The 13,713-nt window shown below is 36.7% G+C and overlaps 1 protein-coding gene across 1 annotated transcript in view; it reads left to right on the forward strand.

Moving 5' to 3' along the window:
- The window catches only part of COL11A1 (collagen type XI alpha 1 chain), a 246,369-nt gene that overhangs the window by 57,270 nt on the left and 175,386 nt on the right, over positions 1-13,713 (forward strand). The window contains exon 5 of the mRNA XM_088153779.1: positions 2,820-2,948. Within this exon, the coding sequence (XP_088009905.1) occupies positions 2,820-2,948 (129 nt within the window). The remainder of the gene's footprint in view (positions 1-2,819; positions 2,949-13,713) is intronic.

Consider the following 13,713-nt stretch of genomic DNA (forward strand, 5'->3'; position numbering starts at 1 on the left):
ATTATGGATTAATATGTGTGTGTGAGAAAATAATTACTCTATTAAAGTCATCAGTTCTGAACAGTCAAAGCATATTCATAAGCAAAGGTAATTAAAGTCAAGGAAACCTAAGTGTGACTTTAAAGTACTGCCTGTTGCTTCTGGATAATGATTTGATTATAAGATCCAAATGTGGGAGAGGGTAATGGGAATAACTGTGAGTCAATTGCACCACTGTAAGTAAAATAAGATTAAAGCATTAGTCTTCTCTACGCTCGATTAACTAGAGGATTAAATGCAGAACAAGTCATCATAATATGGGGATTGATTCTTTCATTGTTTGTTTTTAGTAGGGAAGTGGAATCTTCATTAGTAACTTGCCTAACACTGGGGGAAACTGTTAATCATTTTTATTGCTTTTTGAAAGGGAGCTGAGTACAGGTTGAACAAGAGATAGCAGCTTATGCTCTATACCCACTTCCCAATGTTGTATCTATTAAACATGTTTGTTTGATTTTAATACAAAAATATGTTGGCACAGCCTACCTGACCTGACCTGATCTCCCATTGTCATTGGGAATGCATTTGTCAGAATTCTGAGCTATCATAGCTGAAGGTACCAGCTTGGAAAGAATAGCCTACATTGTCTCAAGCAGGTTTGAGGGGAATGGGGGGTGGTAAATGCTTCAGAAGAAGAAGGAGAAGGAAGTAACAAAAACAGGTACCCAACTTCCACCGGTAGAAGTATGCCATTAGTGAAGGTCCACCTATGGCAAGTTTGGATACAAATCTGTGCAACGTGAGAAATCTTTCTCAAAGCACTGTTAAATCACTTAAAAACAATGCCTTTGCAATAAGTATTTCTGGTTGCAAATAGCCACAACGCACCACAGAATTTAACACTGTTAAGTTCATTATAGAGACTAGATGCAATCCATGCTTTAGTTAGACCTGCCTGCAGTAATTTGTTTTTGATGAAATGTTAGTTTCAGTTTATTATTTAACTTGAATTTATACTCATCCTATGCAGAGGCTAATGCACTTTGTCAAGTTCCTTCATTTGGTGGGTCTAATGTGAGCCAGACTTTATGTGAAGTACATTGGCAGTTCTTACAATGATCATAGGTCCTTGGACAATAAATAGCTGTTGGACAACAAATAGCTTTTGTCTTACTGCAGATAATATACTGTTTTTCAAAGATTTATTCTTGTAACTGTAGTTCCTGTGGATACAGCTTAAAGGAGGAAGAAGTTAGCCCAGTAGTTTATATAAAAATGATACGTCAGACATTCAGATTTGGCTGAATTCCTGTTTTGTACTAAGTCATAATGCTGTTAGTTGGTTTGGTTTTAGTGTATTTTGTGAACCTGACTATAGTGGTTTCTGACTTAGCATAATTTAAAAACTTAGCCATTTGTGTTTTGTCCAACAAGCTATGACATCCCATGATTTAGTGCATTGTGCAAACTTGTACATTCAGACGACGGGGAATCGAATAGTACAATTTATCTCTAGTGCCAGCTTCTATGTTTGCAGCTGAAAATCTGTTTCATACCTGCATGTGTACAGAAATGGCCATGGAGGGCTCTTTCCATGCTGTCAGAAGCTCTGGGAAAGTGAGATGCCTGTTGACCTAAAGAGGGAAAAGGCAAGGATTTGTGACCCTCCCTAACTCTCTGCATGTGTCTCTGTTGGTCATGTTACCTGGAACCAGAGTTATGACTGCTAGGTATTGTAGTTACCTACCCATTTGTTTGTTTGTTTTTATGCGCATCTCACATAACTGACTATGGGCAGCTTACCAGATTAAAACACAGAAAAACTCACCATGTATAATCCCTGGTATCTGAGGATAAGCAATAGCCCCACTCACAGAAAAACACATCAGTACCAGAACTCATCTATCCATCTGGCCCAAATGCCTATGGAAATAGCCAGGTCTTCAATGCCTTGTGAAATACACTATTATTTCATTTCTGAAAAAAAGAAAAGAAAACTAAGATCACGATCCCGCAAAATCAAATCATTTCAATATCCATGAGTTTTAATAGGAAGACATTTTCAAAAAGTACTGGGGGAGTTAAAGATTTCTTTGTTTTGATTTGTTTGTATCCCCTCTTTTTTTAACTTGAGTGAATTAACCTCCCCAAAATAAATCATCTAAAACCTCATTTATTTCAATAAGAGGGGAACCATGGATTTAAATCAGTATTTCCCAGCCTGGCAGTTTCCAGATGGATTGAACTACAACTCCCCAAGTTCCCAGATAAATTGAGATTATTAGCTTTACTGGAGCCATGCACTCAATTATTAAATATACTACTACCCTTCACTAGCCATAAATTATTTATATATATATATACACACATACATACACACACACATACAAAATCATTATTTAAACTCTGAACTTTTCGTTTGCTTATTGAGGCAGCCATCAGAAGTACCTGTCTAGTCATCCTTGTTACAGCTTGATGATCTATGAATAGCATTGTTTCCACCCATTACATCACAACAAGATAGTTTCAGCCTCCATTTATGATTCATGCAACCACTTTGTGCATAAGGGCTTAAAACGTTTGGCTCTTGCCACAAAATGACTTCAACTTGCTATAAATCGCCTATTTGTTTGCAACAGAGCTATTAACAAGCTGTGCTGGAGCCATAACAGACAAATATAAATTACTCAGATAAATTAACAGGTGCTGCAGAATAATTAAACCTGTGTTAGATGCATCTCACTTAACCAAGCTTGCTTTGTAAAGAAGAAGGATTCCTTTTCATTACACCCCATGACCTGTAATGGTTGCTAATTTATAATTTTATGTTTCCCTGGCAGGGTGATATTCAGCAGCTGCTGATCGTTGGTGATCCCAGAGCAGCATATGATCACTGCGAGCACTACAGCCCAGACTGTGATTCTCCTGTGCCCAATGCTCCCCAAGCTCAAGAACCTCAAGTTGATGAAGTAAGTAATGAGTCATTTTTATTAGATTTATTTCACTTTAGCAGGTGTGCTGGACTCATGCTATTGTGGAAGACTGACTTGGAGCTAAATGCCTTCCGTTCTCTGTGTGAGGGAGTTATATGTTGGCCCTCTGTCCTGCTTTGCATGTATGTGTAATTTACACCCAGACCACATCAGGGCTGCTTTTCTGAATATATCCAAGATTCCCCTTCGTTCAAATGGACAGAAATGTATTATTTTTTTGGTGGTATATTGGAACGTTGGAAATAACAAGGAAACAAGGGCATTTGCCTTTCCGTGTTCTTTTTTTATTATATATATAAGGACTGTATTAAGTTATAAAAAGCATAAAGATAAAAGCAAACAAGTACTAATAATCAAAGAGAGAAATGGAGAACAAGAGAGTTAGAAATAAAGAAAGAATACAAAAGTGATGAAAAGGAAAGAAAAGGAAAGACAGGAAAAATTACAAAAAGAATGACTTCCAACTTATTATACAGCAGATATTGTATAGATAAATCATCTAGTGACCTCTCACTCTAAAACTACATCTTGACATACATATTTTGTATAACTTACTATTTAACTAATCATCAAATCCGTAAATCATAATTTCATTTTTTTCTGTCTCCTGCAAAAAGTCCAAAAGGGGCTTCCAATTGGCATTAAAGTTAGTCAGTGTTTTTTCTCTAAGCAAAGATGTTAATTTTGCCATCTCAGCTAACTCCATTATCCTCACGATCCATTGTTCCATTGTGGGTAATGTTGAGTCTTTCCACCTTTGAGCATATAAAAATCTAGCTGCCGTTATCATTTATAAAAACAAATGTCCATGAGGTTTTTCCAACTGTTTATCCATCAGTCCAAAAAGGAAAGTCTCTGGTTTTAACTGTATATTAACCTTCAACATCTTCTGAATTAATATATGAATTTGAGTCCAAAGTTTTTTAGCTTTACTACATGCCCACCAAAGATGATAAAAAGACCCTTCATGTTGTTCACATTTCCAACATATATTTGAAGCCCCTTTGTACATTTTGGATAGTCTTTCTAGTGACAAATACTATCTATACATCATTTTATAGAAATTTTCCTTCAAGTAAATTTTAACCCTTTCATCCACATATTTTCCCATTGTTCCATTTGTATATTATGTCCAAAATTTTTAGCCTATTTTATTATACAGTCTTTAACTTGTTCATCTTCTGTTTTAAATCTCAATAAAAGCTTATACATTTTAGTAATAAGGTGTTCATCACTGGTGCACAATTCAGTTTCAAAAACAGCTTTGTTTTGTTCAAAACCATATATCTGTTTATCAACTTTAAATCTTTCTCCAAGTTGTACATATGAAAACCAGTGGCATGAATGTCCTTGAGATGTCAAATCCTCTCTTGATTTTATTTTAATTTCTCCTTGATGAATATCAAGGATATCGCCATAAGTTAACCATTTCTGCTTAGTTACCATTTCTTTCCTATAAAATGCTTGTTGTGGGGATAACCATAGGGGTATTCTTGGACACAGTCTAGGTTTATATCTATTCCAAATCCTCAAAATGACACATCTAATAAAAAGATTCTTAAAATTCACATTAGTCTTAACTTTATCATACCATAAATAGCCGTGCCACCCAAATCTCAATTCGTGTCCTTCCAAATTTAATAATCTGCTCCAGTTCTGGATTTTGTCATGGTGTATTAAAGAAATACTGATTTTTCCCAGAGTAGTCCTTGCTATTTTCCCACTGAGCCCTAAATGTAATCTCCAATCTTAAAAAATAAGTACTGAAAGAGGGAGAGATGCTAGTTGCAAATTCTGATCCAAAAGGCTAACAAAGTGATGGAATAAGGGTATAGCTAACTTTATTAGATGCATGGAGGATTTTGGAAAGTTGCTCTCTGATACCACCATTGATTACTATGTAGTAGTTAGATGCTTAGGTTATAGTCTTTGTCTAGTTTGGAGTTCAGTACATATCCAGTCTGAGTAGGCTTTGAATGCATTTGTGTTCTATATAAGGCTGAGAAAACATTCTGCCTGCTATATCTCTGAAGTCATGGGTGGCAGATTTTAGTGGGGGTAGATTGATCATAGGGGATACCTTTCCTTGTTTGTTTCCTTCCTCTCTGTCTGCCCTCGCTGTCCATGAGGTCAGATAAATCTTATATTTATTTCTACAATGCTTCCATGAGCCCCCAATGCTTTATATGAAAAAGTAAAAAGAAACAGGTCAAAGATGAGGGAAAGAGGAATAGTGGAAAAAGATATTTACAATGGGAGCAATTAAGATAGCAAATGCCAAATTTTCCTCTTTGTCCAAAGTTCCCGAGAGATATAATTTTGAACCTAATGTGAAGTTGCTAAGGATTGAAGCTAGGGCTTTTTGCATGTAGTGCATGAAATTTTCCAATAACCTATGGTTTTTCTTCATGTGAATACTTATAGGATGCTGTAGTTAGCCTAAGAAAAATAGAAGCATAATCACTTCTTTGCATCTTTGTTGAACGGCACAGGTTTTGAGTGTCATTAATTGATTTCGCAACCTACCACTTTTATGAACTATACTTCTAAGATTTAAATATTTATTTTAAGATTTATTTTGAGATTTAAAGAGTTATTTAATGCAGATTTGAAATTTATACAGGTAGTTCTTGCTTAACAACCACAATAGGGACAGGAAAATTGGTCGTTAACCAGGTGGTCGGTAAGCAAGTCACCACGTGACCAGGCCTGATTTTCTGGCCATTTTTGAGATGGTCATTAAGCGAATCATTACGATCATTAAGTGAATCACTTGGTCATTAAACAAATCCAGCTTCCCCAATTGTCAGGTTGAGCCCAAGAACAACAGTGAGACATTCCAGAACAGTTTAGCTCATTTATTAGCTTACACCTAATAGAATTTTGCCAGACTAAATCTATACCACAACAACAGTAACTATAACCATCATGCCCTAGGGAGGGGCCAGTCTCATCCTCTTGGCCTTCCCACACTCTGGCTGGGGACTGAGAAGGTGCTTCCCCTGGAATGTCTCTTCCCCCTCCTAGCAACCTTGAAGCTCCATTCCAGAACCTTCCCCACTCCTGCCTTCCATCACACCAGTGGATGTTTTTGCTTGAATTCACTTAACAACCATGTGATTCAGTTAACGACCATTGTAAAAAAGGTTGCAAATCGTGATCACATGAACATGGGGGTAGTGAGATGGTTCGTGACAGTTGTAAGTGCGAGTACAGGTTGTAAAGCACTTTTTCCGAGGCCATTGTAACTTTGAACCATCGTTAAATGAATGGTTGTTAAGTGAGGACTACCTGTATTTCAAATGTGGTTATCAGATATTTTGGAACAGATGTTGATTTTGAGAGTGACAAGCAATGGTATCTTTAGACTTTAAAGGAGAGAGAGCAAAAGAATTTGCACTTTCAAATTATGACATTGATTCATTTTGTACTTGAACATATTATGATACTTTAGTTCAAAACACTTTGGACTCTTCAGGAGTCACAAGGAAATTTCATTGTACACCTATTTCTTATTATTGATTATTACAAGACTGATGAAAAAGGTTAGGACAGTACTGATTTTTGTAAATATCCCCTTTGTACTGTTCAGATGCATTAAACTGAGTCCAGACAAATTATATTAGTGTAGCCACGTCTTGGGAGTCAGAGATGGGAAAAGATCTGTTTAGTAATATACATCCTGGCCTTCTCCAGGCTGGATTGCCCCTAGAGTATATATATAAGCAGACAGTGCAGGCAAATTTGAAAATACCTTCTAAGCAAAGGCTTCAGTTGTTTGCTTGGAACAGAATCCCACCATTCAGTAAATCTCATACATTGACTGGAGAAATTGATCCCCAAAGGGAAGTCTGCTTCATTTGTTTTGGCTTGGTCCCAGTTGCAGGGGACATCTGAAAGAAAGAAAAGATGTATTTAAATTAAAAATGTTTTTTGGAAGGAAGAACCCAATGAAGTCTAGCTATACTTTCTAAGGGACTCACTGCACATTTTTTTATCGTTAATTTACTTTTCCTTTTCTCCCAAATCCTGCTGATTTACTAGAGCTGCTTTCCTTTAGAGACACAGATCATATGAGGCACCCTTTTAATGTCTGACACAAAGGATGTGCATGAATTAGATATATTATCCCTAGTAAAGATAATAAACTGTCTAGTTAAGACAGCATTTCAGTGTATTTCCTGAGAGCAATTATAGCAATGTCATCCATAAATATTTCAGTAACCTTTGATTCTTGTACATTCTTTGGGAACTGACCTCTTCCAACCTCAAATTATTTAACGTGATAACAATTTGTGCCTCTGAGTCATATTACGTGCAGCAATGTAGAAAGGGCCCTTTCTTTCAGGAATGGTTTAGAATTCCTTCACAGTGGCATTGTGGGAGACGGGAGAACCTCAGCAGTGTTGCTAATACGTTATTTTTAGGGCTAAGTGCAGTGGATGATGTCATGTATTCACATGCATTAAGACAGGGCAATATTTTTGGCCAGCTTAGCTGCAGCCTGATTCAGTGGAGGACCCAATCCAGAGATGGTCAGAATCACAAATATTTCCAGAATTCAACAGCATTTTTTTCCTGCACTTTTTAAATAGGATTTGTACATAGTAAGATATCCTACTCTGAAAGCAGACCCTAAAACAATTGCTTTTTCATTAGAATCATAATAATGTCATACATTCAAGTTATGATGTAGACAGATTGGGCAGTGCTTCCCTCTGTCTTTCATTGCCACTTTTACCATTTAGCAATACCTTTTACAGTGCATGGTAGTGTGGGCAGATCAGCCTCTTTTGGATCTGAGATATTTGTTGCATGATTCGTTGACACGTATGGTATATTCTTTTCAAAACCAAAGTTGATTAAAGCTTCAGAATATTATTTCCCTTCCAGGATATTTAGAAAAAATGCACATCCACTACAAAAACAGATTTTGTTTCCCACTTAGAATATTTCATATAGGCCAGTTGCCTCCTTTTTCAGCAGTGAGCTGATGCTTCTAGAATGCGGTTAATGAAGAAAACAGTCATTTTTACTGGAGCTGCATGATGATTAAGTTGTATAATACAAATGTGCTTCTCTCTGGTAAAAGGAGGCATGAATTCACAATGGAAAGATTATATTACATCAAGTAATGCAAGGATTTATTCATTTCATTCCTGAACTTGTATCAAAACACTCATCCATGTGCAATAATCATTACAAATGGATCCTTACCAGTTAGACATAAACCTACTGTAACTTCAGACATTCTACAGAAAGAAATATGTTTTTCCTGGATTTTAACTCACTTTAGACATTTTGTCACTGGAGTTCAGTCTGGATCCAGGCTGAGCATCTAGCGCTTCTTGACTTATGCCTGTAACCAAGACTGTTGCATTTCAGATCATAGAAATCATTTCCATCCACAATTGCTTCTATAACAAACCAAATACTTGTCAGTTAGATCAAAAACCCTGTTACAAGAATATTCAAGGATTTGGGGAAGGAATATTATTTTCAGATCCCAATCCACCTGGCTGCAAAAGTCATGCACATCATAATTTAGGACTTACTTCCTGCTGTGTCCTTTACTTGCAGTCTGACTGAGGCTTCTAAATTCTGGAGTATGAGGATAGCGATATCACTGTCATGCGGAAGGCCCTCAGAGCCAAACTGTAATCAGATAGGATCACAAGCAACCTTCCACAGATTAACCTGACCTAAGCCAAATTAAACTACAATCTTCTACTCATTAACTTGTCGCAAGTTACGCTGTGTTATACTGGGGCAAAATCATTACAGCTTAGTGGCGGAACACAAGCTTTGCATACAGAAGTTCCAACTTCTTCGTATTTGCAGTTTATAAAGCATGAGATGAGAGATGATGTAAAACACTCCTACTGGAGTTCCATGAGAGCTACCGTAGCATGAGCGTACTATATATACTCCATGACTCCATGAGAGCCATTATAGCAGACCAACCTTCACTAATCCTCGTATAGATCGAAGTTGCAACTTCCAGATTTCCCAGAAGGCTGGGGAAAGTTGCAGTAGTCAAATTATCTTTTGAATTATTCAGTCAGGTTGGGAAGACTGCAGCTTGATGGACAAATACCAGTTGCTCCCTGTATGCCAACAGTAACAAACAAAGCACATTATATAAAGGTTCCTGCAGAAGAAAGAGTTCTAGATGATTAATCTAAGTTCACCTAAAAAAACATTATGGAGGAAGATATTTGAATCTACCAACAACATTGCAAACTCTTCATTTTCATCTTTTCATGCATGAAGACACCAAGAAGGCTATCAATAGCAAGTACGTGTGATTATGAAAGTAGTACCATCTAACTTTGCTAAACTCCTTATAGTGATGCCTTTGAACTGTGGTGCTGGAGAAGACTCTTAAGAGGCCCCTGGACTGCTAGGAGGTCAAACCAGTCAATCTTAAAGGAAGCCAACCCTGACTGCTCATTGGAAGGATTGATAATGAAGCTCAAGGTCAGATACTTTGGTCACCTAATGCAAAGAGAGGACTTTTTGGGAACGACCCTGATGCTGGGAAAGATTGAAGGAGAAGGGGACGGCAGAGGATGAGATGGTTAGATAGCATCACTGAAGCAATGAGCCTGAAACTGAGCAAACTCAGGGAGGCAGTGAAGGACAGGAAGGCCTGGCGCGATTTGGTTCATGGGGTCACAAAGAGTCAGACATGATTTAACGACTGAACAACAACAAATAGCTGTTTCATTGCCACTTCTTCATTGGGCCTTCCTGATTGTTCCTAATTACTGTTCATTGAATGATAATTCATTGCTCACTGCATAGGTAGCAATATACTTCTTTCTGAAGATTAATGCTTATTGTGTTGGCTTGAATTTTCTCCAATAATTGTGCCTTCTATGCATCTCCCCCCACCCCCAGGATTAACATATAAACTATCTCAAATTGTTGTCATTACCTGCACAGAAGCTATGCTGACTAGTTAAGGCATCTGCATAAAAGACAGTATTGCATTTTTACAGCCGGTGGCCAAGTTGTCTGGAATCAGAGGTGAAGTTTTCATCTATAGTCTCAGTACTTTTTATTTTTTTTGAACTTTAGTTTGACTTTTTATGACAAATTGGTGCAGGGTTATGCTTTTTGGCTGGATTTGGAATGAGTTTAATATTTATCATTTCACAGTGAATATTTGTGCAAGAAAATGTTTCTTTTGTTTTTGAAAGATAACACATGTTGGTACTATACGTATAATTATATTAGTATACTGACCCTTGAGAATTGTCTTGGAGTTTCTTCATCCACTGAACTAAGGCTGGCAGAGCGCCACATGGAAGTTCATCAGCCTGCTCTCCCAATCCTCCAACATTGGGGGAAAGGGGCAGGGAGGTACAAATACATAAAATATTTTCAGAAACTATTCAGAAAATCAACTCAAATAGAAGAGATATGAATTTTTTTAAAAACTGCTTGTTTGTATGTCTGATAAAATTCATAACGATTGCGGAGAGCTTCATTAAGTATAGGGAATTTAACTTGAACTTTTTTGCATTCACCTACAAAAGTGCTTGGTTTGTAAAATTTGAGGGGGTACGTGCACATAGCCAGAATAAATATCTGGAGATGGAGAATGATTTCTTAAGTATAAAGAACTCACTTTGTCATACAAATAAATTGTATGTATCTACTGATTAGTATCATAGCAAATAAGTATCCCTGGAGAATAATATGGCATATTATGCATTTATTAATTGAAATACATTAGTATAAGTTGCTCTGATTTAGTTTCTGTGTTCTAATTCAGACTTCCCTAATCTGAGTACCCTCCAGACATGTGGACTTCAACTCTCCTATTCCCAGTAATGGCTGTGCTGGCTGGAATTCTGAAAGTTGAATTCCACACATCTAGAGGACACCCAGTTGGGAAACTCTATAATCAAACTGGCTTCACTGGGAATTTTTTTTGATCCAAGCATGTTGAACTTCTAAGAAATAGACCAAATATTACAAAAGTTCTCCATCTGATCCATCATGATCTTCTAGGACCCATTGAGAAAAATGCTTTTCTCAGTTGAGCAGTCAGAATGTAAATGACTATGATCAACTGGAACTAAGCAGCCCAGTGCTCAGAAAGGCTTTCTGTTTGGTTGTGAGTCAGAGAGAATCCTCTTGGAACTCCAGAACAGCATCTTTCTTAGCTCTGAACTTTTTCTCTCTAGTGAATATCTGATTGGAGATAGGAGGATTTCTCCTGCCCCCTTCCAAGCCAGAGCCTTTCCCTCTAACCCCATGGGTATGTGTGTGGCACAATTTGGTCTTTAAATTAGATTAGGTTCACTACCCCGAATAGCTACTCCAAAGAGTATCTTCAAAAATGGCCCTTTTCTTATTTGCTTTATGGCTAAATAGGCACTGAAACTAGTGAAAGAAAAGAAAAATGAAAAACTAGTGAAAGAAAATCTCTTTGGGCAACATTAAAAATGGTTTCCAAGTGAAATTTATGATTGAGATTATGGTATATAATTTCATCCTTAATGTAGGATGAATGTATAATATATCTCGATTGTTCATAATACTCTAGTTCTCATGAGATAGTAGGATGTACATTAAATCAAATCAACAGTAATGTGTTCAGTATTTTTGCTCTCACACTTTCATAAACTTGGCCACAGTTCAGGCCCATTTTTCACATTTGGCAAATGAGATGATGAAGTTTCTTCTGGGCTGTACCAATTCAGTACAGAAAGGGTGGGCTGACTTGGGTTAATGTTCCTCTAGGCAAATAAATAAAATATTTTTTTCTGTGTAGAAAGATACTATTTTCTCCTGAAATCTACTTTTGCATGCATATAATTATATTAACGTTATTCTAGTTTAGGTACAGAGGACAATTCAGTCACATGAGCAATCACTGCAATCTGAAATGGTACAAGTTCAGAAAGTAGTCATTTCAACTACAAGGCCTTATAGTATGTATATAACTTTATAAGGTCAGTATAATCTGTGATCAGACATGAGACTTCATGATCCTTGGCTATGCTCCTGCTGTTTCTCTGCCTTTCCCAGGATGCGAAAAAATGATTAAGAATGAAGCAGCTAGCCAGGATAGACTCCAGAATTAATCCCCAGACTGTCTCATGGTTTAGAAATTCCAACACAAATTGCCTGTTTAAGCTTTTCTTTTCAGCAACTGTTATCAGAGAATTAAGAGGTAGAGAGTGTATGTGAGAGAGATTTTTAGGAGGGAGGCCTGCCTATCTTTCTTCCAAGAAATTTAAATCCACCCATTTTTAGCTTCAGTCTTCTGAAGCATTAGGTCCTCCAAATTTGTTTGGGTGTATGTTACTGCCTAAAAGGAAAGGAATCTCAACTCCCGGAAAAGAAATATTATTTCTCCATCTGAATGAAGGCGTATCTTGGTGCTCTTGGTATATCAAGCTAAGCAGACTGCTCTGAACGCTTAGCAATCTCCATCAGCCATTTGGACTATCAGAAAATCTATGCTGAAAAAGAAGATATCCAACTGCTGCAGGAATGTGTGACTTAAAATTGAACAGATAAATAACAAATGGTCCCCAACCCTGTTAATCCAACTTGCAAATAAACTAAGTAAGAAGACACAATGCTTATTTTATACTGAAATATTATTGCCAACATCACACAAAATGAATTCAGAAAATGATGTGAATGAATTCCATGTATGGCCCAAGATTTAGAGAAGAAATATTACTTGGTGACAGATTCTTTATTTGCCTCTAAATGTCCAATCATCAATTGAAAGGAATACATTCTAAAGATCCTAAAATATCACTTCCAGTCAAAGAGATGATATTACATTAGGTATGCGGACTAATAATTTGATTCTGTATAAGGTGGTTTCGTAGGCCCAAGTGATATATGCACATATTACATGTTAAACATGAGATAGGAATGTATTGCCATAATGTTTTGTTCTAAAGTTACATATGGCAAAGCCAGATTAATTGGAACGGTCCATGGATGTCATGGTGGATGTAAAATGATGATCTATTACCAGCCCAAAAGTTGTCTCAGGAAGGAAAGCTATTCAGCTGTATAGCGGATATTATATCAAGAAGATTTCTGTAATGCCCAGGTCATCCAACTGCAGTAATGATTGCTCAAAATTAGCAGACTGCTAGATTGGGCATCTAGTTAGTAAAATAATCTGCCTAGAGTCTTTAGCTGGATTGACAAAGCTAAGTGAAAGGAAAAAATGTACATTTATTACAGTGTACTGGTTCACTGAATTCTTGGCTCTATTACAAAAAATTATCAGTGATAGCCCACAAATTTAGGAAAAACATGAGAGAGAAGGAAAGTTACACTACATTTCACAAAGTCTTTATAGGTCTATGTAATGAACATAATGAACAAACATAATGATGCCTTTTTAAAAGTGATATTTTGTTAAAATATTAAACAGAATGTCCTAGAAGAGCACAAATATTTTTCAATTGATTGTGTGTGATGCAAGTCAGCCTTCTAAATATCTTTTCTTTTTATATATATCTTCCTGGCTGTCATTTATGAATGGTTTTTCAAAATGTGCCTCTGATAAGTCTTAGAATGAATATCAATTTACTTACTGTGTCTCTCTGTGTGTAGTTTAAATCAGCATACTTGGCACAGATTTTTTTGATTCAGTCAATGTTTCTGTTTTGTGGTCTCCAAAGAACTGTTTCTAACCTGTCTTTAGCCATTTTATTAGCCCCCAACTTGGCACAGTCTGGAGCAGTTGCTA

The sequence above is a fragment of the Python bivittatus genome, unplaced genomic scaffold (assembly GCF_059951505.1).
Source record: "Python bivittatus isolate LINGU-HERP-01145 unplaced genomic scaffold, Pbiv_v1 ctg000700_np1212, whole genome shotgun sequence".
NCBI lineage: Eukaryota > Metazoa > Chordata > Lepidosauria > Squamata > Pythonidae > Python > Python bivittatus.